Source organism: Mesitornis unicolor, unplaced genomic scaffold (genome assembly GCF_000695765.1).
Source record: "Mesitornis unicolor isolate BGI_N332 unplaced genomic scaffold, ASM69576v1 scaffold17042, whole genome shotgun sequence".
NCBI classification, from domain to species: Eukaryota; Metazoa; Chordata; class Aves; order Mesitornithiformes; family Mesitornithidae; genus Mesitornis; species Mesitornis unicolor.
In genome coordinates this window covers 2,123-29,558 of record NW_010171380.1, presented here as the reverse complement: position 1 = coordinate 29,558, position 27,436 = coordinate 2,123, and the positions used below count along the sequence as shown (strand labels likewise).

The following is a 27,436-nucleotide window of genomic DNA, read 5'->3' as shown; positions in this document are numbered from 1 at the left end:
TAAGGAAGTGCATTTTCTTGCTCGCAAAGCTGCAACTGGCTCCAGATCTCTGACAGCATGAAAGTAATTGAGAGGAAAAGAGAACCGTAGGAAGAAAGTTGAAAACAGGATCTTTTCTTTCTGGCTCAGGTTGTAAAAGAAAAATACTTGACTTCTTTCCATGGACCAGTACAACTTTTGGATCTGATGTGCGTTTCTTTTAGTTTTCCTCCAGCCACGGTGATTTATCTGTAGCTAAATGAAGAGCTCAAAGTGTGAAGCAAGCAAACACTGCTCAGAGGGTCTGGAAGGATATTTTGCCATCACCAAACGGACTTTTTGAACCTGCGTGGAAAATGTCCCTTTTAATACAAACAGGAGCGAAGGAGAACTTATGATTGAGACCTGACGGGAATTTGGCTTTGGCTGTACTTTTAACCTTAAACAGACCATGGAGAGTTTATTGTCTCTGCTCTGTTGTCATTATTCTTTTCTGATTTTATTTCAGTACAAATATCAGGTAATGCTCTAAGTGTGGTCAGTATTGGGATGTATTTGGACTCCTCTTGGCAAGTTTAGCCTCTCTGTGTCTCATTCTGTAATGTTTTCTGTGCAGGTATATGGAAACTATTCCCAGCTACCCAAGCACCCAGGTAAGAAATGTTCCGTTGACGTTTTATGGCAATGTGCATAAATGTTTATTTGCAGTTTTGGTTTGTATTTTACATTTTCTTGGTAGCTCCAAAGAAACTGCGGTACTGAGTTTGAACGTAAGCTCTGTATTAGAAACGTAAAGTATCAGATTGTCCCAGTCATTTTAAACTCAGTAACCTTCCTACTAAATATTCTTCATAAAAATGGGTTGTATTTGCTGTGTAGAGAAATCCTATATACTCTGTTTGTTTATTACTACTTTTTTAAGCATGAGTTTCTGAATCAGAGCTCTACACAGACCATTTTCTTTTTCTCAGTCGGTGTTCAGCACTTTCAATTCATTGATTTATAGTTAGATATGCTGGCTTGGATACTTAGCAGTACTTTGGCACAGCTTCGAGCCGTCTACCCTGCTCCCAGCCTTCATGCTGAAGTTTGAATTGGTTATAGGGCACATTAAGGGTTTCTCATCTGTTTTCAATGCAGGATAAAACCTTACTCCAAGCTGATTTGGGGTCTGTGTGTGTAACTGCAGAATTCTTCTGTTTATATAAATAGTTTAACCTCAAGCCTCATGGTGGTGTGCAAGTACAATTTTACCGCTTTACCAAGTCATGTATTGCTTTGTGCTTTTAAGTTTTAACCATATGTAATTATTTTCAAAATAAAATAGAGGGCAGGGTGGAAAAGCCACGTTGTCTGCTGTTGCAGTGGCTTCAGCCCCATCAGTGTCTTTTGTTCTACCTTCACTCAAAACCAAAGAAATGGTCTCATTTCCACTGGCTTTTAAGTGATGGATCAGTGTGGGGCAAAACCCTTCCTACAGTAAGGGACAAGTTACAGAACACTGATTTTGTATGGGGACACAGAGTGAGTGGGGAAGCAGAGCTGCGAGCAAAGCTTTGGGGCTGAAGGAGGCTGTGAACAGGTCCTGTAGCTTTGTTACCTATTGGAGGATATTGCAAGTGCCAGGTGAATTCACAGCACCAGGTATTGGTTTCCAGGGTCTTGTCAGGGCTGCTTGGCTGGCAGTGGGGTGACAGCATGGCTTTATGGAGCTGAGAAAGACACCAGGATGCAGCGCTGCACTAAGCCAAGCACTTTCCTGTGTGTCTATTGACTTCTCCAGTGTTTTTCCCATTCTTTCCCAGCTTTAAATGTAAGCTCCTTAGAATACAGCTTCTCCTTATAGGGAGTTTGCCAACCATGGCAATGCCTTTGTCACAGTGCTGCTACTACTGCTAAAGAACTGGTGCCACGTTGTGACACAGGGTTTTTGCAATAAAACAATTTTCTCATGGGATTTTTGGTTGGGTTTTTTGGTTTGTTTGTTTTATTTTATTTTTTCTCTATTTTTTTATTTTCTATCACCCTTCCTTACTTTAATCCTTTTATTTTCCCTCTGATACTAAAGGGAGATCTTAATGGGAGCAAAGAGATTTGCACATAAGCACTCTGTGAAGCAGCAGACGTGTTCTGTAGTCGGCAAAACGGAACTGGCAATTTGATGGAGGTGCATTAGCACTTGTTCTGTGTGTGGATGCTTTCAATACCATAGAAATTAATAACTTTCATTTATTTGCAGCAGTCAAATTATGTTCTTTGAAGAAAGAACTAAGTACCCAGAGTTAGTTTATGCAAAATCCTTGTTTCTATGTCCCATTTCCTCAGTGGGCTTTGCCACGCTCATCTTGGTTGAGTTTGGGTTGCCTGGAATTTTCAGACTGATTTTGTATGTACTTATTCCGTGTTGTTATTCTCTTATGCTGGCCATGGTTTTCTCCTTTTGTTAGCAGTTGTGCCTTTCTCTGTATCTTCCCAATATTCCCAGGAAACATCTTGCTGTAGAATCTCATCCGTTTGCCTAAAGACATCCCCATTCATCTATGCATACTCATGCTCGCTCTCTGCAACTGCAAACGTTTCTAGTTGGGTAGGCCAATAATAGATCCTGCTCAATTATGAACCGTTTGTGGATCCTGATCAATTATGAACTGTTTGTAGAACCTGATCAATTATGAACTGTTATATCCATGGTATACTTGAGTTTGGAAGCAAGTCTGAGTAGCCAGTGTACCCTCAAAAGACGCAGAGCTCTTTAGGTCTGCGCCCTCAGATCTACAACTGCGTGTTGTGGTGTTGAGCAGTTTTACCTCTGTGCTCTTGGTAAAGAACTCTTGGGATCTGCTCTGTGTCACGGTTCTGACGCTGCCCTGAGGATAGAGGACATCAAACTGATCTGTGCTGTGTATACAAGGTGGTTTAAGGATGCAAACAACATTTTCACACCTTCATATCCACGATAATGAAATCCTGTTTGTATCCATGATGTTAAAATGATAGAATAATTATCAAATAGACAAGCTGTTTTGATCTCAAGAGTAAAGAAAGGTGTGAGATAGACTGTAAATGTCAATGGTTTTTGGATTTGGTTTTCATTTGCACATAGTTGTGGGGAGCTTTTCTATGGTGTGTGACAACTGAAATAGTTTTTAAGAAACTTATCTCCATCAGCTTCACTCCTCAGGTTCTTGAAAAATTGAGAATGAAAACGGATGGTAGGGCAAAGAACTATGGATAGATAGGATGTAACGTAAATCCATAATCTCATGGTCCCTGTCATCCATTATCCCAGTCCTCACACCCACTGCCTCCCCCCTTTTAACTCAAACTAACTGGAGTGATATGCTGTAATGGTGAACACAGTATTCTTCTTTGCATCCATTCTGTATATCTGTATCAGCCTTCTAAAGCTTGCTTAGCTATAGGAGATTATAAATGTACTTCAGTACAGCTGATTAACTTGATTATTGTGAGAATAAAGCGTTTCTTGCGGCTGACAAAATAATAAGAATTTGCAGTTCATGTTTTCCTACATTATTAATGCTCTACGCTTCAAATAGGATTGTTAGCACAAAATTGTATTGCTTTGGGCAGCCCGTTCCCGGTCAGGTCTGAGTGGTCGCATCTTCTAAAATCTGTTCAAGCTCATCGATTGGACTGTGCTGGTAAATTTAGTGGATATTTTGCTTTGTCAGCTTGTCCACCTGCCTCCGAGGAGGACATTTAGGAAAGCAAACCGTTCCCATCAGCCACAAGGAATTGGTGTGGGTTTGGAGAAGGTCCTGAAGGAATAGCTGATGTATGGGGAGGAGTGAACTGGTCCCTATGTTCCTTCATATTCGGGACCCCGTTCTCTTGAGGAAGGTCAAATTCCTCTGTTAAAGGGTGTAGTCCTGCTGTGGGACAGTGTTAGGGTACGAGTTGTTTGCAGACATGGAGATGAGTGGACTGTGTGGTCACAGCTGTGTGCTCGGTAACACCGAGTGCTGCTGGCTGGGTCTGCACAGAAACCAAAGGTGAAGGAAACACTTGGATGAACGTAGCCTGCAGGTGTTGCACTGGTTTCCCAGCGAGTTTTGGGAAGAGGATAAGATTCCTGGGAACTCCCTAGCATCTCTTCCTACTTTGAATTGCAGAGAGCTGAGTGACCCTATGGAGAGGAGGCAAGAGTGGAAGCAGTGAGCTACAGAAACTGAACCATGCATTCAGTGCCTTGTGCTATCTGCAATGTGTTTAAAATCCCAGTAAAGCCTTGACATGACTCTGGAATGACTTCTCAACTGTCACTCCAATGAATAATGCCTGATACGCCAGCAGAGACTTAGAGATTGTTACAGATCTTAAGTGCAATTAGAATGAAGATCAGTGGAGTTTTAAAACCAGCTTTTCTTTAGTGGTCAACCAGATATAACTTAAATCTCTGCCATTTTGATTTACGGTCTTGCTTATGTGTAATACTTGATTTACATGAAGTATCTTGTTTTACTTTAATTATTTAACTCCTTTATTGTTCTCTCCTGTGAACACTTGTTATGTTCCTTGTTGGGCCTTACTTTAATAATCTTTTCATCTGTGTTTCTTGAAAGGGTTCAAAGTTCTCGCATCAGCTTCCCACTACTGGCCACTGGAAGATGTGGATGGAATTAATGAGTTTCGGGATACGAATGGAGGTAGACGACAACAGCAATAACATCAGTATTTGTGGCAGTCTGCAAGTAGGAAGGGAGCAGGAGAAATGAGAGGGGTTGGCCTTTGTACTTCAGCAGATGAGATTTTTTACCAGTTGATGTTTTTGCAGCTCTCTGGTTTTTATAGAGTATTGTCAGACGTTTTATGGGCTGTCTATGCGTTGTTAAGGTTATAAAGAGAAAAGGTTTATGATCCAAAGAGTCATTGAAATCACACTGTTATTAGTTCATTTGGTACATGCATAACATGCACTAATACACTCAGAGCCTGGGATCTTTAACTGTGCTGGCAGTGAAGATGCCTGCTTCTTTTTGCTTTTTGGAAGGAGTTAAAGGCCCAAATTCTCCATGCCCTTTTGAAATTTGCATGTAGTAATGACAGAAAGAGAAGCATGAAGCTCTTATCTGAATGCTTCTTATGCATTTTTATCTGGTTTTGGTTATTTCCTTAACATATTGCAGCATTAGTTCAAATTCTGTTCACAATTGGGCAAAACCAGGAGAGGTTTGGTAAGGCAAAACTGTCATTGATTTGAAGAGCCAGTTGTCAGGACTGCAGCATCCCAGAGGGAATGATGTTCAATGCAGTCTGGCTGGATTCGGCAGTTTTCTGGTTCTGATGTTTCAAAACAGAACCAAACATGGTGGTGGAGGCTTTTTGGGGACATGCAGGTGGTGTCATTAGTGGAGCTTTGACCAAACCGCGCTGTCCCATCACCGCAGCATCGCCTTGCAGGGCCCTTCGTTTCCCATTAAATCTTCAACGATGCTTTGCTCCTCCGAGACCCAAAGGTCCCTTAGTGATTGTCACGGGAACTGGTTCTTCTCTGACGCTTTGGCCAACTCCAAATTGCACATTCTCGGTGTTTCTCAAGCTGATGCCGACCACCTTGGCATTTGAGCTCAAAAGTCTTGTACCAGTGCAAGGGGTGGCTGCTCTGGTGCTGCTGGTGACTGGGACATCTTTACCCAGAAAGGTCACTGCAGATGAAATCAAGAGTTGGAGACCTTTACAACCTTACGTTAAAAACTTCACAGAAGTGCAAAGTTATTGCTATGTATTACACAAAACCAGCAGCATCAATCTCTGTTCCAACGTGGGAAGAAGATCGATAAATATCAAAACCACTTTATTCCAGAGGTGTTCGAGTATTTTAAGCCCAATCTTTGACCTGTTTTTACACAAAGTTTCTGAAAGGAATGAAATGGGCTGACCAGGAATAAATCTGGGCAATATTCTGCTCCCATTAGAGGCTGATGGCAGCATTCCCATTGACTTCAATATAATCATACATTTGGCTTAGGAGAAGTTACCATATAAGTTCTCTAACGCTGTGTTAAAGTGATTTTCTGTCACTGGGCTTCACCTAGTTTCAAGAAGAGTGAACCACTCCATATCTGGCACTGTTTTGGCACTCGTGTTAAGAACGTGGTGTTTTGAAAGTGCTTGAAAGCAATATATAAAATACAGCTCTTGGGAAAATGACAATTGTTTAGATTGTTTTTCAAATTACATAAAATTGCATTATTTCAGCAAAATTCAGAGATCTTTTCTTCAGTGTCTCGGAAGACACAAAATAAAGTTCTTAATCTGACAAACCTTCACTTACAGGCATAGGGCTGGCTCTCATGAGCACTCTCCTTTACATCCCACTATGACATGGTGTTAAATAACTTGATCATTGAGCCAGCTGCCTGACTTTGCTGAGGAAGCAGGGAGGGCTTTGTCTCGCTGTTATTTGCAGAGGATGCCGGTAGCCAAAAGCGTCCTTTCCTGCAGCGCAATCCTGACAGTGCTGAATTCTTAATGCTGTAGCAGGTAGTTCAAATTCTTCTCAGTTGCCTATATTGTCTTATAATACAGATATTATTTCAGCTGCCTCCAGCAGAAGGTTTATGTATCTGCCTGATATCTGACTTTGATACACATGGAAAGTTGTCTTTACTGTTGTAATCTAATGCAGGTGACAATGTGCTTGTTTTTGATACCATTCTGATTACACAACTCTTCTGTTTATTGCTGGAGTCCTTCTTGGTTTTCCACCCATCGTATCATGCGATTGTTTTCATTCCACGTTTCTCCTCTTCGAGCCTTGAAGCATCATAATCTGTCCGTCACGTTAATCCATTTTATTTGTTGAAGCCATTGTGTGTGAAGCCAGATTTATATCTCTCAATGTGTTTGTGTTGTGAGAGACAGTGTCAGCAAATGAATTTTTCTGGTTATCTCAGCAGTGGAAGCAATTGAAGGGAAACAGTCAACTTAAAATATAGCAAATAAAATATATGTGGCCACATTCAGGTTTTTCATCGGACCTCTTGTTTTCCATACATTTTTCTCTTGAGGTTTACGTGTGCATATTTTTTATTGGGAGCATTTGCCTTTCCCTTCCATGAGCTCAGCTGGTCTAAATCCCAAATCAATATGTTTCTATTTGCTTTCACGGGCTTTCCATCAAGCTCTATTTACCTGCCTAGGGTAAATAATTACAGTGTGCAAGAGACAGTTAAATTAACAAAATATGAGAAAAAATTAGAGAATAAGATATTTATTATGAGATATAAACCAGTTGTGGTTTTCTCTTATGTTCAGATGGAATTTCTTGTATTTTAATTTGTGCCCATGGCCTCTGATCTGCTCAGTGATACAAATAAGGGGAGTCTGGTGCTGTCTCTACACCTCCCGTTGGGTGCTTCACACATTGATAGGACCCCTGAGCTCTCTCCTCTCCAGCCTGAGCAGTCCCAGCACTCTTAGCCTTTTGCTGGCCTTGCTCCAGTATGTCCAGGTATCTTTTATACTGGGGAGCCCAGAACTAGACATGGCACTTGAATTGCCCATGCCTTTTGCAGCAGTATGATGATTTTTGTTGTAATTGCAGATTCCCTTGCCAATATGGTTATATTTCAGAGCCCTTCACCTGCAGTTGTGTTTTTTCTCCTTATATATTATAAGGAAAATTATTGTTTTAAATAGACTGCATTTACTTGTATAGTTAAAGATCGCAACTTTCAAATGCGTACAAGTCCTTGAGAGGAGTGGTTGTATGATAATTTTAAAGGCCACAGACCAACACCTTCTGTGATGTTGAGAGATATGGACTGGTCGATTCATTACTGATTGTGTTTATTCATTGTTTTGCTTATTTGCTTATTTTCTTTTGTTGTTCCACCCAGCTCTAAGAATCCACAACTTCACTGTGCTTCCTTCCCATAACTCTACCTTTGTATATACCAATGACTCTGCCTACTCTAACTTCTCTGCAACTGTAGGTGAGGATTTACTTATTTTTTTTTGCTCTGCATTTGTCAGGCTTGGCTGGTACTTGTAACGTTGGATTCCAAGTGAGCTCTGAGTTTTGGTTCATGTGGTAAAGGTCTGTTCATGCTTACGTTGGCATTTGCTATTGAAAAAGCACTCCTGCAATGTTACCTCAATTACTCAGTACTATGGTGAGAGGCATCCCCATGCTAAGGATAGAGGATAGACCCCAGCAGTCCTTCAAACCCAAAGATATTTGTATTAAGCTTAAAAGAAATGGAGATGATTTATCAGAGGAACAGATAAGAGTGAATAGGCTTTTTTTTTTCTCTTATCTTTCAAGGTTAAAGGGAAAAAAGCCATCTGTTTTTCACCATTTCATAGTCATTTTTGAAGGACACATTAAGAAAGATGAATGCAAGCAAATTTGCAAAGCGTGGAAGTGAGATCTTGTCAATCATGACATCTTTGAATAACATTTTTTTTATTTTTAAAGGCAAGCACAATCAGCATATATATACACTTTTAATAATATATATAGATATACGTACACACACACATATATCTCAACACACTAGGAGATAAAAGGAAGAACATAAAAAGACAACTCTCCAGACAGAAGCTTGACAGATTGGAAACTCGTTATGTCTACACCAGCATAAGCTTCAAGTCACTTAATCGAAGTTGCTAGGTTTTATTCTTGTGTAGGTGCAATTGAGATACGGCCTCCACTTTACTTAACTCACATCTAGTTGTTGAAAAATCTGACCTAAGGACAAGGATGGCGATAGTAGAACTGTCTTTTCTTGCTGCTCAGATACTAGCAGGGTTATATTAGAATACTAAACCTATTATTTTTCTATTCTCTAACAGTAAAAGTATGCTGGCAAATGTGAACTCTGTTAATAATGAACTTCAAATGACCCTAATTCCTTTCAGTCCTCACTTATCTGCTTTACAGACCATTTGCATAGTTCTCACATAATAAGATATCTTGAATATGAACATTAAAAGAGTGACATCAATGGCAAAGGAAGTGCTATGGAAACAGAAATGCATTACCTTATGGGATTTAATCTGGCTAGCTGAACTTAGAATTCAAGTGACTCATGAAGAACTTAGAAATGTTTGCTTCACTCCATCATACACTTAAATTTTGTAAAGAAACTCAATCCTATCTGTCAATTAGAGACAGAACTTGATGACTTCTTCCTCAAAGGAGTGAAAGATACCCGAAAGCAGGTATCTGTGTTGAATGAACCAAGAGAATATTTGGACATGCGTTCGCTGCCAGCTGTGCCGTGCTGTTGCTGGGCTGTTATTCTGCAGATGGGCCAGTGCTGACTGCTCTCCTCATGCCCTGGGGTTGTCTGCAGTTTGAAAAGGAGACACTTCTTTGCCCATGCCCCATTGCATACAAGGAATGTGCTGTCTTCAGCCTTGGTGAGGTTTCCTGTAGTAAACAGCTAGTATGTGTGCAGTGCTAAGAAGGCTCGTGTGCTCTAGCAGGGGATGAAGCCACAGAGCTTTTCTTTAGGAGGAAACGTGAGAACATCGCCATCAAACCACAAGACAATCGGTCATTATCCATGTTAGACAAGGAAATAGACGAAAAGGACGATGATGCCAAGGATATGAATTTCTGCCTTTTGAATATAGCCTGTCAAGTATATTTTATTGAATCATTTTTTTTATGAAAAGTGGGTTTTGCTCACATTTCAAAAAATGAAAAATCCTGTTCTGTTACATTTTTGATGTATTAAAGAATTCCTGACATTAATATAGAAATACCTCTTTGATGTGGCTGATACTCAGAGCTCTGGAAAGCACAGTGTTTACTGGGATCACTTGGAAATAACAATTTTGAGGTGTGTGGGTTCTGTCAGGCAGTCTTAGCTAAGCAAGAGTCTGAGCCATGGATATAATTTTACAAACCTGAAAGATTTAGCTCTATGGGTTTTTTTTTAAAACAAACAAAAACCCAATAAATCCCCACCAAAGTAAAACAGAACCCAACAAAAAGCAACACAAGCAAACCTAAGGTTGGGATAAGATACACATATGAGGTGTATGAGTCTGTTATAGTTATGTTCCAGGAAGTTTTGACTTGTATAAAAGTTAAATTCTACTTTGCATTTCCTTTAGACATTGTAGAAGGAATGGTGAACAAGGGGATTTATGTCACTGAAAACAAAGGAGTTACCTTTCACTTCTTTGGAAACTATCAGAATTCTTGCATTAGTAATCCAGAAGTTTGTGGACCCGAAGGTTAGTAAATTCATTAATTACTGTTTGCTTTTCTTTTGCTGTCAGATGTGTAATTCAGTAATCATTGTTTCTTTCCTCGTTGCAATGAACTCTCTAAAATTGTGGCTTGATACTTTTCTTTATTGACTTTTTAAACAATGGAGCGCTGATTGCTGAAAATTTATTCTTCTCTAACTGCAATTTAAATTGGAACTAATCACCAAGTGCTCAGATCAATGATCTACGGTATAATTAATTCAAACAAAAACAGAAGAGAGTTTACAGTGCCCAAAATCTTGCCTGTGGCACCAACATCTGTAATTCCTACAAGAACTGAGGTATTTAGGAGCCATTTTTTCAATGTGGCCCCTTTGCAGGAATGATTTGGGGTTTTTTTCGGTCTTTTTGTTGTTTGTTTTTTTTTTTTTAAATCTTTGGAAATAATGAAATTTCTAAGTCTATTATGTCCTGAAATCCATTTGTCCTTGTAGATACTTAAATCTCTTCATTTTATTTCTCTTCTCGTTCTTCTTGAGCTTGGGTCAAAAAACGATGGGTGGAATAGTGGGCACAGGTTTGACAACATGATTACAGAGAAGGTGTTTAAAGCTGCATTTATCTGTCAAACCAAACATACGACTGGTCACTAGCATATAACATTCACCAGAGAGTTACAGTTCAGGAGGAATGGGAGGAGCAATGGGAAATTCAGGAGAAATGGGAGGACCAGTGGGAAATTCAGGAGGAATGGGAGGACCACTGGCAAATAATGACTTTCTTTACATAAACATTGGCAGTTCCTAAGCATAAGCAGTGTTGTTAACATTGACTTTTCTTGGTTTGGGGTTTTTTAATTATTTTTTTTAATTTAGGTCTTTCTTCAAATGGGTAATGTTACTTGAAATAGGATTTTTTTTTGAGCTGCTGTAGCAAGAGACGTGTATTCACTTCTTAAGAAAGTAGGAGAAACTCGGACAGCAGATGGTACACGGCTGTTACCTGAGGGTATTGGAAGAAGTAATTCAGTGTCCTACTGTGGGCATGTTTTCTGATACATCCTATATATTTTCATACTTTTTTTATTCATACCACTGGGAAATAAAAATCATCAGTAAGTCATATTATTTCTATGTCTATAGTATAACATTATAATCAGAATAAATTATTTTTATTATACCAGAGCACTCCCAGTATCTCGCAAACAAGAACATTAAAAACATAAAACACTGAAATGTTCAGCAGAGAAAATGTGAAGAGAAGAAATCATAGAAACAATAAATACTAAATCACTGGAGCAGGTATTGGAAAATAGAAAAGGGAGAAAACCCAACAGCCCTTTATCTAAAGAGAGTGTCTTTGTTTTTCTTCAAATCAAATAAAAGCTGTGGCAAAGATAAAATGTGGCTTTGTTCAAGCCTATTATTGCTTAAACATCCTTGATATGTGTAGGTTGCATTGTGAAACTGGTGTGAAGTGCTGGTGCTTTCTAAAATAATCTTGGAATCTTTTCAGATGAAATATCACAACCTATGAAACACAAATCCCAGCCTAAATTTAATAACATTGCAGAGCTGTTATTTTGACTTGTGAAAACAAATTCTCCTTGTTTTTTAAATGTTGAAACGTTCTTCCCTCACCCTTTTTTTTCTCAAGTATTTGTTAAAAAAAAATGGTTTTCTGTTAGAAGCTTCGAGCTCATTAAAATGGCCTTTTCAGCCAAAAAAACACCCATCTGTGAAAGATGCAAGAGAATGTTCACTTCATCATTAGTTTGAACACAGGAAATTGGATCTCGTCAACACATCTGAAGTTGAAAATGAAATGAAATGAAATGAAATAAAATAAAATAGAATAAAATAGAATAAAATAAAATAAAATAGCAGCCTTATGCAAAACATAGCATCTTATATTTTATATTTGTATACCTGACTTCAGTTTTCAATTTTGGTAAACTTTCAGTTGGGAGTTGACGGCGTCGGTAGCTTTAAGCACACGTAAGTCAAGATCTAGTAAACTATGAATGATGCTGATCATATGCTGATTGATTTCTGGGAGGCCAGTAATTGATGAGCATTTGCATGCTGGTTATTCTATCATGTATGGAGCATTTAGGGAATGGTGTGGAGATATCCAGACTGATGAGTGCTGTCGTGAGGATAAACAGGATGAGCAGTTAGACAGGAAAACACTACAGAGTTAAATTATTTATTGTGCAATAATGTAAGTTTTAACTTTTCTGCTACGTTAACGTGACAAAAAGAATATGTGGAATATATATATAAGAAAAATATGTTCCATGGAGTAGCGGGGAGGAATATTTCTGATGGCTGGAGTGAGCTGTCTGAGGCTTTTCCATCTTTAATCATAAAATTAAGAAACATAACAAAAATCTATGGTTTTAACAAGAAATGCATGTAATAGTTTGGGAGTTTCATTAGCTCGAGCTGGATTATCTGGTTGCAAATTGGCAAAGTCCATTGTGCTTGGGGGGTCTGCAGAACCGCTAACTCTGAAATTATCTGTACAGATATTTTGACTACGTGTCTGAAGAGCACAGTCAGCAGGGTAAGGGAAGTGATAATTCCCCTGTATTTGGTGCTCTCGGGAGTGTATTTGAGGTGCGATGTCCCATTTTTGTCCCCTGATACAAAAGCGATGCTGCCAGGCCAGCAGACGACTCAAAGGGCTGCACAAGATGACATGGGAGGAGAGGCTTTACCTGGCACCATGAAGAAAAGAGAACGCAAAGGGCTGCCTTCAACCCCTTCAACTGCCTCATGGGTGGTTATAGGAGCAGATGGAGCTCAGCAACCTTGGAGATGCACAATAGAAACGTGACAGGCAACACAGGCACGTTGTAGCGCAGCAAATGATGATTAGGTGGAAGGAAAACTGTGCAATGCGGGTGGGCAAGCGTCAGGATGGTGCGTGCAGAAAGGCTGTGCAATCTGCATCCATGGTGACAGTAAAATCCCAGCTGAGCTCTGAGCAACCAGGTCTAGCTCTGAAATCGGCCCTGCTTTGAGCAGGCAGTTTAGATTAGGGTTGCTGACTTAATTCACGATGGTTCTTTGTGGCAAAACCTCTGCCACTTCTGTACTTCATAAAGTTTTTCTCAACCTGCTCTGAACTCTGATTTTTATTGTTAGCACTTTATATTATATGATAAATTCTGAGATGAACGTTTTTAGGAGCTGTTTAGTCGAGCCATTTTCTTTGTAATTGCATTTGACGGCAGAACCTCTACAGCAGAGCCGCTGTGAGCTTGGGAAGTGTGAGGGAGGTTTGATTTGCTGCTTGTGTTTCAGCCAAGCCTTTGGAGGCAACCTTTCCTAAAGAAACGAGCCATCTTACAGACAGCAGATTTCTTCACTAATTTTACAGCAGAACAGTAAAATTTACTGTGAATTGATCAGGATTATTTGTGGACAGAGTTAATCACACGTGCGCTTGTCTTTTGGAAAGAAATCTTTCATTTTTGGGTAGATGGGGACCTCAGAATTTTTACTGGATCCGCATGCATTTCTATCCACTTCATTTACATTGGTTCTTTGCTTTCAGCAATTCCTGGAGCACTGAAGTGTGAAAACACAGGTAATAGAAGAATTAAAGTGTAATTAGCAATGGATGCTACTCAAGAAGCACGGGCAGACTGTTTCTGCTCTGCTGGCATTTGGTGAACATCACAAAAAGATGTAGATGATGGCGGAGGATGTTGAGATATGAGAGCAAATTGTGTTCTCAAATGAGTGAAGGGCACAGGAGGAAAAGGGGATCATCACAGGAGGGTGAGAGGGGCAAGGAGACTGCAGAGACGAGGCAAAGGGAAGCATAAATCTGTAAGAAAAAGAGACTTCAGTACTTTTGATGCTCAAAGAACTTTGGTTTTATCGCTTTCCAAGCAGCTTCTGTAATTACTGCTGTGTCCTGGGTACGTGCATGTGGTGTGAAACCAAGGAAGAGTTGTTTATTTGGGTTAAACTGCTAGAACATTGCTGATTTTTAGAACACTGGCCTTGCTTATACCAGCACATGGTCTGTTCTCAAAAGCAATCCTACTCCTGGTATTCTACGTGACTGGAAAATTTTGATAGCACTCAGGTTGTTCATTAAAAATCTCTCGCTTGCTTTCACCAGGGGTAACATTTTCCTTTTTCTGGAAGACTCAAGACGAGCAGGCAAAGTTTCTCCCTGCTTCTGGTGGACAAGTGATCTCCAGTGGTTTCAAGATCTGTTCCAATGAAGGGGAAGGCTCAGTGGAATTCTACACCCGTGGGAATGCAATGATGAAGTGGAAAGCAAGCTTTAGTCCGCCAGGTAGACTTTATATATATTTTTTGGTCATTTCTTTGTTAGATTTTACTTTCTTCTTGCAGAGAGATGTAGTGGTAAGAGTACAGCTTCAGGGAAGAGATGTGGATATATCAAAATAGCTACATAGCTCCGTGCTTAAGAATTCTCTAGGTGTGAGGAGAGAGAAATGAGGTACAAACTGGAAAAGCAGTGATATTTTATAGAAGACATTTGCCCTTTGGTAACAGTCCTCAGACCAAACTTCCAGTTGTTTCTGAAGAGGAATTCTCATTGGCATCAAGAGATTAATGAGTGGTCAGATGGAAATGTGAGGGATGAATGTAGGTTAATCCCTGGCAGTTCTTAGTGTATTCTAGAAGTGGATGTGTGTGCTGTCCTCTACTGCCTCCTAAATTAAGACTTTATTTGGTAACTGTCTAACTGGGTGCTCAGTGCTTTGATCATTTTCTTATCTGTTGAGTGTCAAGTTTTGCATGCCATGGCTTTGTATTAATAAACAGTCTGGTGCATCACATATCTTACTGCTTCTGTCTAAACTGTATATTCTTATAGAGCCATGTTACCTAGAGACTGGAGCAAATCCTGGCCTTCCAGTAATGCCAGTGACCGTCACTGAATCTTTTCTTGCTTTAATTGGTCTACCTGTATATTGGTAAAATGGGACTTTTCCACCTCATAGTAGCAGAGTTTTATAAAGCTTAATAAATGAGCTTAGGAATCTTGTTTTAAGAGAAAAGCTGCTAAATGGTAACAATTCACACATCTGTGGATTATCCACTCCAAGTGAAAATTAATATTATGTTTTCAGTAAATAATTATGTTTTCTCAAGTATAACTGAGGAAATGGCAACTATTAATTAGTCTATCTGCTTGTTCTTTTTTTTTTCTGCTGAACTGAATTTTGAGGCAGTATCGAAGAGACTTCAAACCTTGGCCAATAACACTTGGCAAGTGTAATTTATGAAACTGCAGCGAGCCCAAGCTAGAGTTCAGACAAAAGCTACCAGGCTTTCTGCCAAAGTATGGGCTTCCCCATGGGTATCAAGATTAATGTACAAGACATCAGCACCCCATAATTCACTCTTAGCCCTTCCTGTACAGCTCTGTGGCATTGCTCGAGTCAGCAAAATCTCACTGAACAGGCAAGACTCTAAATGGAATTGATTCATGGATTTTCCTGTGACTTTTAATGTTTTACAGGTCCTTATTGGACTCATATCCTCTTTACTTGGAAATCAAGAGAGGGACTGAAAGTCTACGTCAATGGGACTCTCAAAACCACTGATCCGGACGGGAAAGTTTACTACGATTACGGAGACCCCAGTGCAAATCAACTGAGTGGGACGGAGGGGGATCAGAGCAAGCGCTATGTGAACGGGGCGTTTGATGAGTTCATCATATGGGAGCGGGCACTCACCCCCAAAGAAGTTGAGCAGTACTTTACAGCTGCTATTGGTGAGTATTTGTGCTGTTGTCATCATTCATCTTCTGTAAAGATGCTGACTGGAAAATATTTAGTGTGTAGGATATGTGTTCATTTTACATCTTTCAGCTGTTGAATGTAGTTTTTAGAGGCGGAAAAAGTCAGGTGTGAATGTCACCAAAACACTTGGCTGTCTTTGGCTGTGCAGTCATTTCATTCTGGATTCTAGCTCCTTAAAAATGTAATTAAAAAATGCCCAGACCTGAGGTATGGATTCCCTAGGGTTAAGAGAAGGGCAGCAATAGTTAGACCTGAGGCTGAACAGCATTAGGAAAGACTGACTCTGAAATTCTAACTTGCACTCTGGTTGTTGTGTAACTCAGAGCTAAGTCACTCTGTGTTCAGGCAGATGTGGTTATTAATGGTTATCTCTCCAGTTCCTGGAATGATAAAGACTTATGAACTCATGGATGCTTGTGAACTGAAAAGAAAGATACCAGCTGAAATGGAATAGGAAAGAATCAGGATTAGAACGAAGACTAAAAGCTGTCCAGTGAACCCTGTCAGTTGTCCTAGGGATCTTTAGAATCAGTTTTTCCCTACAAGAAAGGCCATTGCTATGAAGTGTTGTGTGCGAGTAGCAATTAGGAAACATCCAGCTTGGGAATAAAGCTATGGGACATCTGGAACATTTGGCTTCCCTGGCAGTTTTCCTGCTCTCGTTTATTCTGACTGGGTTTCTGCGAGCTAAAGCAGTTACACCCATCATCCTTGTGCTGTTAAACCCATGGGAAACCTTTTCACAGCGGAAACTCCTTAACCACAGAGCTTGTGCTGATGCACGCCTGGAAATGACAGTGTGGGTGTTTGGGACTTCCAGGTGTGATGGTAGCCATCGAATATTCACAAAATATATTTTAGCAAAAAGAAAACATGAACTGGTTTATGGGGAACTGAAGTAACTGAGAAAGAAAAAGCTCTGTCTGATATATAATGAAGCAACCTGTTTGCTTTGCCACACAGATAATAGCAATTGCGCTCAAGTTTTTATTTTAAAACCTTTTTATTTTAAAAAGTGGAAGTTTTCAAATATTCTGATGGGGAGAGTATTAATTTGATACAGGAAATGGTTTAAAAAAATCTTTAAAAAATGTTTTATTAATTTATAATGTTCTGGTCACGTTGGAAAAAATGCTTTTGTGTTTGGCTGCTGTGTCTTTCACAACACTTAAGGTTACTATAACACTGTCCAACTCAGAGCTGCCATAAATCACGGTCTTGATTTACTGTACCCCAAGAAGAACGTTATGTTGCTAAACCCAAGAGCAGGCAATCTTTCAAACTGACCTGATCCATCCATATGTGTGCCCTGTTTCGCTGTCAGAGAAATATGACTTGGATAAATACAAAGAGCGCTCTTTATTTAAAATACATTTTTAACTCCTTGAATTCCTCACTCTAGCAAATAATCAAGGCAACATGGAAAACCCTTCCCACGAATGCAAAACGTGTTCAGGACTTAAGTCTCTACTTTCCTCTCTATTTTTGTGTGGAAAGAGCGTTATTGGGGCGCAGAAGTTCTGCACTAATGGTTGTAGGTAGCTTTGGAAACACTGCAGGAAGAGTCGGGCCCTCAGTTTTTGCTCCAGTCTAAATTTGTATCAATTTTCTGTAAAAAAACCAAATTTCTAGCCACTTAACTTAACGTGAAGCCTGATGTGTATTTCCTTAGGAACTACAATGTAAAGATATGCCTGGTATATATATATTCTTCTGGAAGTGTGAAGAATTTCAAGCCAATACTGGTTTGTGGTTGGTGATTTGGAGCACTTGAGAAATGAGGAATACTGGATTTTTTGCTTTGTCCTGCAAACTGGTGGACTGATCAGATTTAGTAAAATTTCCAGTTTGACGGATGGAGTTACAACTTTCTCAGAGGAAGCAACGGATATTGCAGTAGTAATCAACACAGTAAATAATCAATAGAGTAAAAGTTATTCTTGGTATCTATGTATTGATTCTGGAAGCCTTAAAGCAGGGTTGGAGCCGGGCTAATGTGGTTTGACATAAGAACTTAATGGCACAGCCTGGATAACAGAATGGATAATTATGTTCCTTTTGGGTGCGTGAGAAAAACGTGTCCTGTGTATGTAACTACCATTTGGTTGTGCTGAAATACCACGCTCCTGGCAAATAGAAATCCTTGGACAGACACAGATTAGAAGAAAATTTCATTTCTCTATCACAAATGACAGATAAATCCATTTGCACAGGAAGGAAACAGTATTTTTTTAAAACGGAGTAACTGGAAACCATCCGAAATCCAGTTTATCTGTTCTGGCTTGAGAAATCATTTCTGATATGCTCATATGGTAATTTTCAATGGATAGAGCACCAGTGGGTGACCCTTAGTAAAGCATCTGATGAACAGAAACCTTCATGTTGCTTGAAATCAGCTTATGAACACCTAAGAGAGGCGTTATCCATAATATGCTCAGACTACTCATGAAGGTGGCGTTTTGGCTCCTTGACCCCTGGTATTTGTTTTATACAAACCAACGTGTCCCTAAAACTTTAGCACCCCAGCATTTCTGCCAATGCTCTTTTCTTTGGGGGTGCCTTGGTTTTGCTGCAAGCAACAAAAGTGTTACGATTGGCTTTGAATGTTTCTTACAGGGTTTTATTTTAATGTGAAAAAGTCTCTCTGGCCTTGTCTTCGTGGGTGTGATTTTATTTGGCACTCCAGCAATTTAGTCCCAAGATTTAAGCAAGCACCAGCATTTGGAGTTCACAGCTGAGACCTGAGCCTCATTTATTCTGGTCTGTGTGTTCCCAGCCCCAGTTTATCACATATACAGAAATACAGCAAAGTCATTTATGGCATTTTCAGAAGTGCTTACAGATTATTGTTTATTTCTGATAAAATCTAGAATTTTTTTCCAATTTTCACTAAATACCTCACATAAACGTTGGGGGAAGAGCTAGAGAAGGCAGATGGATGTCAATGTTTTAGCTGTACAATTTTTATTAAGATGTAACGCTTGAAGTTTCCTGTTTGCAAATGAAGGTTTAATTTTAAGTGTTAAATACAGACTAAGTCGCAAGGCTCATCTGTATAAAGATGATGAAATAAAAGTGATGAATCAGTAAATGAGATGATTTAAAGAAGCCTGCGCAGCTACAGTGCTGCAAATAAATAAATTGCACAAAAGGCAAAATTGTTCCCTTCAGCTGGAACAAACTCAGCCCGCAGTGGGAATCTCACGTTTGTTAACACTTTCATGTGTGTGTTTTCCCCAGGTATGCAAGTTTTGCTTTCTCCAACACCGCCATGGGCTGTGATGACAACCACTGCAAAACCTGTGGTAGGACGGTCCTCATTCTTCCCCATAATGTCAGCATGTGCATGTGTGACAGAGCTCTCCTCCTCACCCTATGATTGCCTTTAGTGGCACTTAGCACCCCAGTTAAAAAGGTTTTCAGGTATGCATAGGGAGGATTTGTATCTATGGCAAGATGGGAGTACTACAGAACAATGGCTGAAGGAAAGATAAAGGAAATTCATCGTTAAATAGAAATATTCTCTATATTAAAAAGTAAAAATTGTAGAAACTTCTCAACTATTTCAATGACCACGAAGATACAGAACATTCAAAAACATTCTGTTAATTTTTACCTCTTTTTTTCTTTCCTGTAAAATTAAAACAAACTTCCCACAAATTAGTTTTCATCTCTTTAGTAAAATGCTTAATGAAAAAAGGTTTAGATGTTGTTTTTCATGTGCGGAACACATGCAATTAACTGTAATCAGCTACGTGCAATTAGCTGTTCTTGCCATCTGCAGTGTCAAAGTTCTGTTGGTTTCCCTCTTGTTCACAGCGGCTTTCAGAAACCCATGGCAGGCAGGACCTGAATTGCTAATAAAGAAATGCGCCTGCAAATCCTGTTTATCCCATCTATCTGTGTGCTTTCCACTTCCCTTGGCTGAGGTAGCCCCCTGTGTGCAACCACAGCAGCCTGCTATGCCTCAAACACGATTTGGGGCTAAAAAAGCAAATAATGACTGCCACGTGGGATAATTTCTGATGGGTTGCATCTGTCCCCTGTAGCTCTCTACAAATGCCTATCACCCCATCATAACTCACCTGACTGAGGAGAGGGGGAGCTTCCTCTCCCCTGACACCATGCTGGGGTACCTGGAGAATGTGTCCTGCAGCTTGCCCAACAAATCCCTGTCGGAAAGCACAGCTCACAGCCTGACAGAGGTAAGTGCCTTCCACTTCTGTGTGCAAAGCCAAATGACTCTGAAATTTCCCTAGAAGATGGCAGAGCCACAAAGATGCTGGAGGGAGTGGAGCATCTCCTGCTGAGGGAGCTGGGGCTCTTGAGCTTGGAGCAGAGGAGACTGAGGGGTGCCCTCATTCCTGGGGATCCATTGGGAAAGGGCAGTGTCAGGAGGAAGGAGCCAGGCTCTGCTCTGGGATGGCCAATGCCAGGACAAGGGGCAATGGTCCCAAGCTGGAGCACAGGAGGTTCAAGCTGAAGATGAGGCCAAACTTTGTGAGTGTGAGGGTTATGGAGCATGGCCCAGGCTGCCCAGAGAGGTTGTGGAGTCTCCTTGTGTGGAGACACCCAAAGCCCTGGCCGTGTTCCTGTGTGACTGCTCTGGTGATCCTGCTCTGGCAGGGGTTGCACTGGGGGAGCTTTCCAGGGCCCTTCCAACTCCTCATTTTCTGTGATTCTGTGAATAGCAAATGCGGCTTTGAAAGCTTTTGCTGGTTGCAGAAAATACATCATACACAAAAGCAGTAGCTGTTTTAGGGAGTAGCAGAAGGTGAGCTTCAACCAGTTTTTAAGGGTCTCATTAGTTCTTGGGGATATTATGTAAAGCATAAATTATAAATTCCGGGAACCATGACCACACATCAAAAGCAATTATTTAGGTGAGCAGGAAACAGAGGAGGAGAAAATAGCTGTGTTATTTTTTTTTCAGCTGCGTTTGTATCCAATGAAGAATATATAATTCTGGGGAAAAAATAAAATGAAACCAGCATTTCTCTGCATGGCCCGGCTGATCCAAAACGCAGCAAAGCTTGGCAGTGTGTCAGGTGCAGGACATAAAGGCACTGTAATTAGAGGAGAATGAGCTGGTGGCAACTTAGCTCAGATGCAGGTAGTGCTCCAGCTGTGCCTGTATCAGTCTGGCCCTGAGTAACTGCCCAGGAATCAACTTCTGTCTTTGATATTCACACCTGCACTAGAGGGTTAAAACGTGAACCCATTTGTTAGTGTTTATGGCTCCTGTAGTGAGCAGAGGGTGAGTTATGCCTCTCCTCCAGCTTCTCTTTTGCAGAGTCATGAGTTCACTCGTGCAAGGATAGAGGCACAGACGCTGCTCTGCCAGCTCTGCTGTGGGATAGGACCTGTTGGTGCTGCTGGTGTCCTCAGCTTTTGGGGGTTAACAGCTTTATCTGGCACCAGGTTCCAGTTACAGCCAGTGTAGACGTACCACAAACCTCCACTGAAACTGGCTTGTGGAGAGATCAGCTCCAAAGCTTAACAGAGGAATTTATTTCTGTGTAGGCTAATCCACAAAGGAAAGAAAACTGAGAAGGTGTTTTCTGCAGTCTGAGGACAAGCAGCCACGTGCTGCGAACATCAAGTTAGCCTTCTGTGAAATGATGGGCATCTAATTCCCTGATTTCAGCAGTCTAGCAAACTATTATTACAGTAATCAGCTCTGGCCTCACTCCTGATTGTTCCTTTAAGCCTGTGGGTAATACCAGGGTGACAAGGATTATTTACTCAGACAAACAATATAAATAAATGCTTCTGAAAAACACATGGGCAGCAATTGATAGTTAAAAGCTTAGCATTTGCAAACTGTAAAGCTTGGATTTGATGGATCACGGTTTAATATGTAGCAAAGACCCTTCTAAAAAGCTGTAATGTATTGTTCCCTTTGTTTTGCTGAAAATTTTGTGTGGGTCCTAAATTGGAAATGGGTTATCATCCTGTCAGATACCGTGCCTGCTCCCCACATCATTTCAGTTGTGCTTCGACTGTGCATTCACAGTCTGATGCTGCTTTGTGTGCCCCGGGAGTGATTTGCTGGCAGAGATGTGGGCCATGATTATCTTTAGCAAAGCTATTTTCGGCAGCAAACACAAGAGAACCCTGATCACACGTACAGACTCTGTCACTTGGCTGATTGATGGCTGGGCTTGGCGTTGTCTGCAGCTGATTCCCTGAAAGACAGGCACCGAGCACGCGGGCTATTTTCTGTAAAGTTATCTCTGTCCTGATTGTCACGTGGCTCATAACACCAGAAAATCTGATTTAGTGCCATGCAGTAAACTTTCTGATTACCGGCGCACATTTATGATGCATTGCTTCTGACAAATCTGCCTTGTGTGTTCCGTTATAACGCTGCGCTGCTCAGCAGCTCCAGCACCGCTGCTTGCCCTCCCTTCCCAGTGCTCTAACACATCCTTTTTGGGTTCATTCTGGAGCCGTGCAGTGACCTGAAAAGAGAGAGACTCACTGAATGCTCGGGGCAATTTGGGCTGGGTTTAGGAGAACTCCTGTGCATGCCAGGGAGAATTCCACACTGAATGTCTGAGGGAGGCTGCGAGGTACCTGGTGCCCAGGAGCATGCTCACATAGCAGAGTTCTGGTACTGCCCTATGTATTATGGCTTCTAAAATTAAGTCTGGAAAAGTCTTGCAGCTTTCTTCCACATTTCTCAGTGGAACTTTTCTAGGTTGTGAGGTTGTTTTATTGTTGTTTTTTTCTTTTCCTTTTAATTTTCTCTGTGACTTGCTGTGCCCCCTTTGTCTTCATCAACAAGGCTCCTTAGCACAGGGACTGCGTCGTGCTGAGCACTTGAGCAGTGCCAACTATGACAGGTCTTGACCTCAAAAACAACCTTTAAGTGCAAAAGTTAAGCACATAATAAATTGTACAAGGGACCCAGGTATTTATCTCACGCTGTTGAAACATCTAGTCGTCAAAGACTAACAGAGGTCTTGATGACATGGGTTTAGATTAAATGGGAGATGAGTTCACTTTAGTCTTAGTTCTGGTGCTGTCAGCTCAGCTGTAGTATAATGATTGAATTTTGGGTGTTTCATAGTGGTATTACTTTTAATACATAAACCATTACTTTAAAATGTCACCATACGGAACACGATGAGAGTGCGGGCAGGTAGAGATGAAACTGTGACTGGAATGAAAATGGGCTTGTCGTCTTAAACCTAAGACAATCCCATCAGAAATCTGCCTTGGATCCCTACCAGCAGATGTAGCTGATTAATAAATAATCACATAATATACTTCTATTTGTCTTTTAGGCTTTTTTAAAAGCTATTGAAGACTTCCTGTTGTTGCCCAACTGGATCGATGCACCAGAGGTAAGGCAAATGGGCTTAGCTTTGAAGGTCACTTTGGTTGCATGGTTTCACATGGATGGTAATGCAAATGGTTGCCTCTATTGCTCTTCTTGTTAGGACTTTTTGACCATATGACTTATTTCTTTTCTCATATGTCACTTCCATATTTGCAGTAGAGATCTAGAGGCAAAAAAATATGCAATTTTCTTTTATAATCTATTTTTGAGGGTTAAAATAAGAGAACTTTATCTGCTGCTATTTCCACATATGGTCAACAAAATGTTTAATCACTCTGGGGTTTTTGAGTACTGAACTTTGGTATTTAAAAGTTTGTATTTGTTCTGTAGATCAGTGTTTTTCAATGCATGTGAAACATGTTGTATTACTTATTTGTTTAGTGAACTGAAGCTTTGAGAGAGATTTAACCTAGTATAGGTAAAAGTTACTTGTGTCAATCTTCTTTTCACATCCACCTTTAGAGTGCAGAGAGAGGAATGCAGGAATTTCCTGAGACTTTTTTGACTCTTAAGGGAGCACAGATTTCAGAACAGAGCTTTCAAACTGAGAGAAGGAGAGGCTGAAGTAATCTAAGGTCTCACTGAAGCCTAAAATGCTTTTAACACAAAAAAGTTGTCTTACTGATTTAAATTCCTAGCCTAAAATCTTTGATCATCTCTGATAGATTTCAGATAAAATAGATTTCCTTTTCATGGAAACATGCATTCGCTCTGAGATTTTATGGGTCAGGATCCAACCTGGAGAGCTGTTTTCCAGGGGACATAGAAACACTTTGAAAGTAGCTTTCTACTGGGCAACGTTTTAATAAAGATGAAAGAAAGGCCAAGCTCTAATGTCTCTTACGCTCCAATAAAGATGTGATACCAGTCCTTATATATTGTCAAAACAATCTGCTCAGTTCTTGGCCTTGTTCCTCTGAGTCCTGAGCATAATTGAGTGTCAAATGCTGGTGAGAGCAGGGAGTCATTGCAAGACATCCCATAAAACACAGTATTTTATAAGGTCAGGCTGGGTGGCATCAATTGGTGTGACACTTTATCCGCTGTGTGTGGAAAAGGTTGTGGAGAAAGTCACATTTGACTTTGGCTGGTTGAATAATGGGTCAGACAGGAATTTAACGTGGCACCTTGGCATTTGGTGCGATGAAGTGCAATTTCTCTTGTTGTAGAGCCTTCTTTCCTCTTTCCCCAGACCACTCACGTATTTGGGAGTTTAATTCAAACTATCGACAACGTGATGGCTCACATGACGTGGAATCTGGACGAAAACTCATTACCTCTAAGTCTTGAGGGCACATCATCTGTGGCAGGTAGGGTTTATCAGATGTGTTCTGTTCGGGTGTCCTGAGCACTTCTCTCCTTTGCCAACCTGAAGGAGGAAATAAAACCAGATAATTTTCTTTTTTCAATACAAAACAGTGCTCTAGTTGTAGAAAGATGGCTGTGCAGGTAGACCAAAGGTGATCGGCTCTACTGTACTTCAACTTCCTTGAGGTTATTTGAAGAGGGGCTTAGAGCGTGAATCTAGGAAATGAATCCAGTAATAAATAAGGGCCTAGAGCTCTTATGCTTCACTCCGTAGTTGCAGATGTCTGGATCCTACAAAATCTTAATTTTGCAAGAAGTAATAATAGGAATATCTTTGACCTTTTAAGAAAACCTTATTATACTGCAGTTTAGCATCCTAGCACTCTGATTTCATCAGTGTCTTTGGATGCTACAGGTAGAACAGGTAACTTTCCTGTCCTGGCATTCTGCTCTGCCTTGAGCCCGGTGCGAGGGGTCCTGAGCAGCCACCAGAGCTGTTACTCACTGCCTGTGCTCAAACACACTGGTGTTCTCGAACGGAACAGTGCAGGTCTGATAGAGCCCCCAAGGCCAATGGAAGGGTCTGCTTGCCCTGATAAGCTCAGTATTAGAGCACGAGTGAAGTGATCCATGGTGTATTAACGGTGCGGGTACCTTCTCTGTCATAAAGGAGTCAGGTATAGATTATAATTTTATGCTCGTGGAATTTACTATAGTTTTTGCAGGCATCTAGGGTTTTAAATTCAAATTTGCGATAACTTAGGGAAGCCTGGTTAAATAGTCAAGTAGGTTGTAAAGGCTATTGATTTTATCATATCTTTGTTTCGGTTATCACACAGATTACACCTTGGTCAAAATGCATCCTCAGACTCTAAATTTGTCCCATTATCGATTTCCTTCTCGAGGACAGAGTTTTATTTCCATTCCCAGTGAAGCTTTTCATGAAAAAGGTAAGGGAAAAATTGAAGGAAAAAGCAGGGTCATGTAAAGAGGGTACGTGTTTGTGTGACTTTGCTTAAACAGGTTTTGGCTTGCTTTACATTTCCAAGTAACCGTTTTGCTGTTGATCGTAATGGCTCTGAAGAGGCAGCAGTTCTCCTGTCACGTTAATGAATGACTAATGTGCTGGAGTTCTTATAGTAATTGAGCTAATCTTGAATAATGCAGCTGGGCCACAGAGACTGAAGCTGTTTAATTTAGACATCTTTGTACATCAGAGAACCCATAATTTTGTAAATTATTTTCAATAATCTGAATGGCATTTTAAGAAATTCCAGGATTTATGGTCAGGTATTGCTTATCCCTTCATGCAAAACTGCACTTGAAATTTTGTATGAAATTAAACTTTTCATGCCAAAAATACCCTGTGAGAGGACTTTATTTTCTTTCCCACTTATAAAATCTCTCACTATGCAGATTTTATTTTTTTTTTAATTCAGAACATTATCACGCTTGTTATCCTGAAATGATCCAGACCATTAAATGTTTAATTTTATTTATTTTTTCCAGCCAAAGGTCGCTTTTGAGTAATTTAAGCCTTCAGGCCACAACTCCACACTGTCCAAATGAGCCAACTTAACAATTTATTATTCCACCTATTATTCCTGATACTGTAAATACTTGGAACCCAGGAAAAGGGGTAGGGACACTTGGAAGATGCACATCTGCCTCTTCACTCAGATGCTAGAGAACCCAAAAATACTTGCGATGCAGGCAGCAAACAGACAAGCAAAGTGGAAACCTGCGTCTGCGTTACAAAGACTGCCGGTCAATAAAGGTGGCAATGAAGGTGGCCTTGAGATTACCATTGAGACATTGACTCTGGTCTGCCATGGGATCCTTTCTATGCAGTGTGGGGGATTTACAAAGGACAACTGGTTGCTTTAACCAATTATTTTGCAGGTACAGAAGGGCAGGCGTTGTTCTATTTTACTTTAGATATTTGTCTCCTGTGCCATACTGCAAGGTGTTTGTACTTTTTCACTGAAAAGAGTAATCAGAAATCTGCTAAAGCAAAGCTATGAAGTCTACAGAAGCCAAACCTCTTAATTATCACAGAGTTTCAGGCCCAGGAGAGCAGTGCCTCTTGCTTACAACCGCTGCTCTGAGGAATAACCCCTGTTTCCTCTTCACAGCGTGGATCACCATTGTGGGCCTGCTTTACCATAACATGCACCATTTCTTTCGTAAGATCAACCCTATGGATACCAAGTAAGTATCTCAGACCTCTTGTTCTGTAGCAGCTTGTTTATTGCCTTAGTGATAAACCTTTATAACAGTCACGTCATTATCAACTGTAAATAAATTACGAGCCATAACCCTGATTCTGCTACACTGAGGACATGTAGTCATTAACTAGAAAGAGATTAAAGTTTACATTAGATATTTTACTCGATGTTGTAGTAAAATCGATTCCCTTAGCGACATGTTTGTCTTCCTTCGCCTTCTTCAATTCACCATATCTGGTATTAGAGTTTCATAATTTTAATCTCTCCTAAAAGGAAATTGCATCTTTTGTCCTCACACGTATAACGATAAAGCTTACACTTAAATGAAACAGGTAAGAAAACATAACATCCTTCACTAGATAAAATCTGAATCCTAATCCTAGAAACCTGTAAGGTGATTTTACAACAGGAGATCAGGTAATGCTTAAAAGACCTTTTGTTTTTATATGCTGCACCAATGAAATCATTAGCGGGTAAGATAAATAAATGCAGAGCCATATACTGCTCAACAATACAGTTCCCTGGGGAATTTTGCAGGGCCATACACGAAAATCATTGCGCTTTCCTTTGAAACCAGCATGG

General features: G+C 40.4%; 1 protein-coding gene across 1 annotated transcript; it reads left to right on the top strand.

Moving 5' to 3' along the window:
• Positions 1-430: 430 nt before the first annotated feature.
• Positions 431-26,841, top strand: GPR133 (G protein-coupled receptor 133). Its single transcript, XM_010180020.1, has 12 exons — positions 431-499; positions 596-632; positions 4,563-4,646; positions 10,072-10,194; positions 14,311-14,490; positions 15,688-15,942; positions 19,211-19,275; positions 20,020-20,175; positions 23,263-23,322; positions 24,511-24,628; positions 25,466-25,576; positions 26,762-26,841. Exons 1-12 carry the CDS (start codon positions 431-433, stop codon positions 26,839-26,841), a joined length of 1,338 nt encoding a protein of 445 aa, XP_010178322.1.
• Positions 26,842-27,436: the final 595 nt, after the last annotated feature.